The 7,285-nt window shown below is 38.5% G+C and overlaps 1 protein-coding gene across 1 annotated transcript; it reads right to left on the bottom strand.

Moving 5' to 3' along the window:
* Nucleotides 1–2,168: 2,168 nt before the first annotated feature.
* vrtn (vertebrae development associated) lies at nucleotides 2,169–6,963 on the bottom strand. The gene is made up of 2 exons (XM_081379468.1): nucleotides 6,739–6,963; nucleotides 2,169–5,469 (listed from the first exon to the last, which is right to left on the bottom strand). The coding sequence occupies exon 2, from the start codon at nucleotides 5,465–5,467 to the stop codon at nucleotides 3,419–3,421; it is 2,049 nt and encodes a 682-aa protein (XP_081235594.1). The 5' UTR covers nucleotides 5,468–5,469; nucleotides 6,739–6,963; the 3' UTR covers nucleotides 2,169–3,418.
* Between the last annotated feature and the right edge of the window lie 322 nt (nucleotides 6,964–7,285).

Below are 7,285 nucleotides of genomic sequence, written 5' to 3'. Positions count from 1 at the left end.
CAAGTGTTTACTCTGACGCCATTATAAAGAGTTATTTGAATATGTTTAGGCCAGACAAAACATTGCATCTTTCACAAAAAACAGACATTATGCTAGGTAAACCGGAAAATATCGTGAAAATTTACCTTTACTAACATTTTGATCATTTTAAGTATCAAACGTCACTAAATTTCCCGAGGAATCAAAATCAAATATCCTACCTTACTTTCTGAAGGCGTCTTTTTCTGAACTTCAGGCTTCAGCATTATCCGATCCGCGCTCATTTTTGCACTGACGTACCTTTTGCAGGTAGCGGAATAAGCTGATGTCAAACTAAAAGTCCCACCAAATGCTAAAAAACTAAAAAACAAACTAAAAATATGAACAAAACAAATGATATAGGCTACACTAACTCACATAATCAAACAATAAAAGATTAATTGAAGTAATTGTTTTCATGAGGTGTACGACCAAACAAACTTGCGATCAAACAAAACCCATTGGATGTCATGCTGGTACATTTTCAGTAAGGTCTAAAAATAGGTCGAATGTGAGTGTTTTTTTTTATTTTATTTTATTTTATTGGGTTTTCATTAAATTATTATTCTATAACATCTTGTCTGTCATCTCTGAATATATCTTGGCAAAGTTCACTAGTAGCCTAGTTTAGTGCAGAAAAATAGCGATTTACAGTGGCAAGCTGAAAAGACTGTCTTTCTCTCGCACGCACGGCGGAGGTGCAAAAAAATAAATAGGCCTAATAATAATTCGCACATAGCTCTCTTTCTCTTAACACTACAAAGACAGTTCACCTACCAAAATAAACCACATAACATATAGAATAAATGTATATCAATGCGCATTTCCCGCCAGTCCTGTGTAGCCTACACTACATAGACTGTAAAAAAATAGGTAGGCCTACACTACAACAAGTTAAAAGCAAAGTTAAAAAAAAAAAAGTTGTTTTTTATCCAACGTTATCGTGAGATGCGGAGCAGAGCACAAGAAAACAATGGAGTCTGAAGTAGCTGCTTGCTTAAAAGATCTTGCTTTTTTTCTATTCATTTGATCTTGAATTTCAAAACGGGTTTCACAGGATTAATTTTGAGTTCGTAAGCTTTCGAATGATACCTAATCTATGATGATTACTAAAATATGTGATATGAAAAAAAGCAGGCAATAAAAAAGACCGCTAGCACGTGCCAGTTAAACCTGTTTTTCTCAAAACTCTGTTACTGAAAATCATTGCGATCAGCCGACTTCAGATAACCATAACTTTTGTTGCCGACAAACGATAAAAACAAAATTGGAAAGGGCTTGAAACTAGATTTAACATTGTATCAAAACCTGTAATAGGTAAAATTTTACCATGTGATGGGTTTTCCAAGATCGCATCACAATTAATAATTTAATGTAATAATTTAAGAATCTTAAAAAAAAACAAAAACATTTAGCCTGTGTAAACCACTACACTGAATACTAACTCTGAATACAATTATAAAGAATAACCTCTATTGATTTCGTATCTAAAAACTGTATGGTATTAAAAATGTGCATTTTGATTTAGAAGTAATAATATTAATTTATAACAATATGGGGAATTCCAGTAAGAGGTTGCAGAAAGGAGAACTCTGTAGCTCTAAAAAATAATAATAATGCTGCTCCTAAAAAAGCCCTCCACTGCCATCTAGTGCATCTGTACATACAGGCCTTCTCTTCTTCTGGATTTTATGCATGACGTGCAAAAACTGAAGAGAGGTTCACTGATTCAATCATAGCCTATAAGTAAAAATGAAACCAGAAACAGGAAGAAAAGGTTATGCTCTACTCTTATGAATTTTCTGTCGTTTTGGGGATGCTTATGAAGATCTGTTGTTCTTTTGATCCATCCATTAAAAAGGTGCAAATTCAAAACTGACTCACAGAGACGTGCTTATTTCTGCAGATGTCTGGCATCCATAAAGAAAAACACTCCTTAATTCTGATGCTCATCCCTGAATGCTTGGCCTGTCAATTATTTTCATGCTACTGTGAGATAAACACTTCTACAGTGTCGATATGGAAAAATCTGGCCGAGGAGTGCTCCAGAAACACAAGACAAGACAGATATCACAATGTTGATGAATCACACATCCCACCAGCAAGCTCTCTCACTCTCATTTGCCATTTTTTAAACCAATTACACATTGAATAAAATGTCAAGCTGATAATTTATACATGCAGGTGCAACTTTTACTGGGCCAATTTAAACAAGTTTCTTCTCAAAGGCTGTTGGACTATATGATCTGCCTAATCTGAAGTCAACATATTTATTTTCAGAATCAACCCCAGAGCATCTTTGTTCTCAACTCTAACAGAGATCTTTATTAACAAATTAACTCAACACTAGGCGGTAAAGTTTCTAATACTTCATAAACATTTACCTACAGAGAGAACAGTGGGCATAAACCATATTTTATTGCACAGAGCAATTGGTCTCATACATGAGATGCTCAACATGATTAAATGAACAAAATTAGCATTGTGCTCATCCAATTCAGCAAAATGATCCAAGGAGCACATTGTGAACCTGTGTAATTTTTTTAGACAAGTTAACCTGAAAGTTATAGAACATCATAAACGTGAAGCTGAAAATAAAATAAAAAATCAGCTAGGTAGTTGAAGAACACAACTTCAGCAAACACTTCAATAGTATCAAGTCAGATTGTCAAATATTTACACCTTTAGCAGCAAGAAAAAAAAAATACATGTGTGAACTGAATCATGGTCAAAAACAACGTGCAAAACCGCAACAATTCTATAACATTCAATTGTGAGAAATCCATTTTAAATTGGCCACAAAGTTTTCCCGAGCAGAGATCACATTCAATTGTCAGTATAAAAATATATATGTATAAAAGAAGAAATAAAGAACACTCCAATGTAAGAATTAAAATAATATACATTTTTGTTTAAGAAAATCCTCAACTGGAACTTTTTCAACTGGAAAATTATAGAATAAAACAAGTATAAAACAAAAATGAAAAAGACCCCAAAACAACTAAAAAGAAATAGGCAAGAAAATAAAATGAACCTAATCAGACCTTAGAACTCATTTAAATTGTAAATATTTGGGGGTGGGGGTCAGAAGAGAGCCTGATAGTGTCTTTGAACTGCCTTTTGCCTGGGGGCCATCAGCACTTACTGTAGGTGGACACAAAGACTGTCTGATTTCACACACACGCAAATGTCCTTGAGCTAGAACCAAGTGGTCGAATAAAGGAAAAGGGCAAATAATTAAGATGCATGAACTGCAATTATGCGGGTGACTAAAAAAAAACAAGAAAAAAAAAAACAGTCAGTCTCAAAGAAACATTGCATTGTGAACAAAAAAAAAAATAGCAGTGTCAGTTTTGGATGTAATTACTGGACTTTGCAGTGGTGAAGAAAACAACAGCATTCAGCCATGAATTAATGGCACCCCGTGATGCAGAGCCCTTTTCCACATGTAGTAGGTGGAACGAGGAGTAAGAGGAAAGTAGGACCGGAACTCTTTGAATGTGGGAAAGGACTTCTCTTCAAAGCGTTGTTGCAAAAACAGCTTTGCTTGGGCCTTGAAATTAGCCAGTGCCACGACATCCATTACAAACATATGTTCATTACTGGACTGGTCAGGCAAAGTGTATTCAGGCAGTGTGAATTCAGAGGGACGAACTGTCTGACCATTCAGGCAATCGATGTTCCCATCAAAAGTAAACATTCCTGGGGTTTTTATCTTTTCAAAGACCTCTGGTGAGACAGCCAAGCTCTGGGATTCCTCCGTCTCAGACATCATGACGGGCTTCTCGGTTTTCCCTTTCAAAGGATCTCTCCAGAGCCAGTAGAAAGAGGAGGAAACTGAAGGGAACTTGAGTTTGAATTTAATGAAGGACATCTTTGACCTCCGGATGTGCATTTTGGCTTCTTGCCTTAACATTTTCCTCTGGTGGTATGCCAGCCTCAGGTTCCTTTGTTTGCGTCTGGAGATCTTCACTCTTGGTGACAGTTTGGTTTGTCTGTCAAACTTAGCAATGGACACTTGACTTCTGGGACTCTGGGTTTTATCAGCATCCGAGCTTTCCTCGCTGCTACCTGAGAGCTCTTTGAAAGGTGTGAACAGCATGGCTTCCCTCCTCCAGTTGTAGTATGTGGATCTGGAGATGCCTGGAAACCTTCTTTTGAAAATTCTGTAGGGGAAGGAGGCGTTCGCAATGATACAGTTCTGCAAGCTCTTCTTCGCCTCCTGCATCAAGGCCACATTTTGGGCCCGTTCTCCTTCCAGTTTCTCGCACTTGAACGCCAACATGCTAGCAAAGCTCCCTTGGTTGGGCTTCTTCTTGACTTCTGGTGAGGACCAGTAGTCCTGTTCAGTGCTGTCTCCAGGACTCAGCTCCCCTGTGGAGCCGCCCGAGATGCTGCAAGTAGACACAAGCTCTTGCTTCCACGCGTAATACGTGGATCTTGGAATTTCTGGGAAAAGCCCTTTAAAGTGGCTGAGGGGAATCAGCTTCCCTTGCTTGTAGGATGTCAGGAAAAAGTGTTTGGCCTCATACCTGGCCACCGATTTCTTGTGGTACTCGATGCTTTGCCTCTTCCAGCGGTAAAAGGTGCTCTTGGTGATATTGAACTTGTCTTTGAGGTTGGAGTACGACAGCTGGGCATCCTGATTCAGAAGCTCCAGGGACTTTACCGAGGGCATTCGCTGCTCGCTGTTGGGACTACCGATTTTGAGGTCGCTAGCATGAATCAAAGCTACAAAGTTGAGGGGTTTGAAAACAGAGCCTGCCTCCAGGTCGCCCGACCACATGATGTGAAGGGTCAAGGGCTCAGAGTCTTTCAACCATGTCCTTGGGCGAATGAGTCGATTAAAATAGGGCCGAATCTTTAAATTGAACATGGGATAAACCGAATAAATGTTGCACTGCAGAACAGACGCCAGCGCATACACGTGCCACATGTTTGCAAACGAGCCAGGGAAGCAGGAGGCCTTGACATCTGCGTCGAAGATGGCCTCCAGCACCTGAATCGGCAGATTGAGCATGTCCTGAGACTCCTCGGTGCAGAGGGAAAACCTTACAGCCTGCAGCATCACCTTAGAGTCGATCATACCACACAGGTAGTATCTCTTCCAGAGAAGCATCTCCACCACTGTCCTGACCTGCAGCTCCAGACTCAAGCACGTAGAGCCCACTAGAAGCATGCTAGCTGCCTCAAACAGCATGTTTCCTTCTCCTTTGCAGACCAGAGGGAGCAAGCCCGCCGGGGCGTCTGCCGGATACAGTCTGTGAGCTAGTGCGTCGATGCCAAGCCATGAGGAGATCTCAGAGCAGAGTGCTGAAGGAAGACAGAAAGAGGCCAGGGCCTGTTCCACCTCCACAGCAACTTTAGTGAGGGCATCAAGACCCATGCACTCTGTGGCCTCCTGCAGCTCCCCCAAGACTGAGAGCACCACCTCCATCCTCTGAATCATGCCTACACAGAAAACACATGAAGAAATAACAACAAGATTAACATTGGCAGATCTATATTTTGAGGGGTTGCAAAATGTGCATAGAAATTTTTTATAGGCAGATTTAAAATATCTACGAAGAGAGATCTCTACTTCAGCACTGTGATGAGAAAAACATCTAAAACATTTGTATGAAATGAAATTTGTTTTTTGCATTATACAAATAGTAGAGATAATAACAGAAGGACCTATGAATCATAATAATATAAGATTCAATTTGATCAAATTCCTAGTCATTGCATCGTCATTTTAAAATATGATAATGCTGAGTAATATGTAAAATGACGATGCAACGACTTGTAATATGACAAAATTTAATCGTTAACCCATTTCTGTGACCAAAATTTACTTTTCTGTTTGAACGGTCTAAAATAATTACTAATCATTATCATTTCGCACAGCACTGACAACTAATACGGTCTTGATTTCATGTGCACATTTTACATCATTGTTTAGTTCCAGTTTGACCCTCTTAAAATTGCTGAAGCTCTAGAAAAAGTAGAAGCCTATTGCATAACACTTATAGGGTGTATCTGTATCATAGGAATACATGTACTCATGTCAGTACTAGTCACAGAGCCCCGTTTTGATTAGCTAAAAAATGGCATATTTATGTCATGTTAATTGAAAAAGTAAATATGCAGTTATTCTCGGTTTATCAATCCTTTTTTTCCACAGCTGTGTGGAAAATGAAATATTTAATTGTTAGTTTATTTGCCACTTTTCATTAGGTTTGATTTTTTTTAACTGTAGATTCCCACCCATACTTTCCCTGACTTATATGAAACCCTTGTTTTAAATAGAAATTTGGAGGCCATCAAAAGAGTAAGCTAAAATAGATAGGTGAATATGTATTAAATGGAAACAAGAAACGGTAAGCCATTACACAGAGATCAGTAACAGATAGCCTACACAAAACTAATAATACAGTGAACGCAACAGAGACGATCCTACGTTGACAAGGCGAAAAACACAATTCAGACGAAAACTTATAGCACTTTCGTTACTTTTTAGCATGCACGGTTATGCATTAACATTTTGTCAATTTCCTTTGAAAACGACAATTAAGTTGGCCAAACTCAATTAAGTAAATGAGAAAATAAGATAAAAATAGGCCTACACTTGAGAAAACAAAAGTGGATTAACTGAATTATTCCGAACAATAACAAACAATTTCATTCAGAGTAAACTATTCAAACGGACAAAATTATCGCGCAAATAGGCTACCTTACCTAACTTTTTACTGTTTCCTCCCTTGAGGTTTAAATCCGTTCGTAAAGCAGTCAGGAATTGCAAAACTGCGACCGTCTCACAACTCCAAGTTTAATCCATTGTGTGAGGTGGACAACGTGCTCATCATAGGTGACAACGAGCGCAATCTGAACCCACGCAGTGGAAATTTCACATGATAAGGGAGGGACCTCCCTCCAGGAAATTGTCAATCACTGAGTTGCGTTGTACACACACACACACACACATATAACATAATGAGGACTTCTCTCTGACACAATGGTTTTTATACTAATGTTTATTATAGGCTACCCTATAAACTTCACAAAACGGTTAATAGTTGCAGATTTAAAGTGAAACACAATTTGACTCATTTATAGCCTTACAAATAGTGAATTCCACACATTTCGCCATACTTCGCTATATCTGTGAGGATGTTTTCCAAATAATTTTGAACTTACTGATATAGACACACACACAGGCCCCTGGAAGATCATTTTCAATGTGAAGTGTAAACAAACGCCAACTTTTTTATATGGCTATCAGTAG

This window comes from Scardinius erythrophthalmus (genome assembly GCF_964197995.2).
Source record: "Scardinius erythrophthalmus genome assembly, chromosome: 11".
In the NCBI taxonomy this organism is placed as follows: domain Eukaryota; kingdom Metazoa; phylum Chordata; class Actinopteri; order Cypriniformes; family Leuciscidae; genus Scardinius; species Scardinius erythrophthalmus.
Note: the sequence above shows the minus strand (reverse complement) of the source record. Positions and strands in the feature narration are given on the sequence as shown.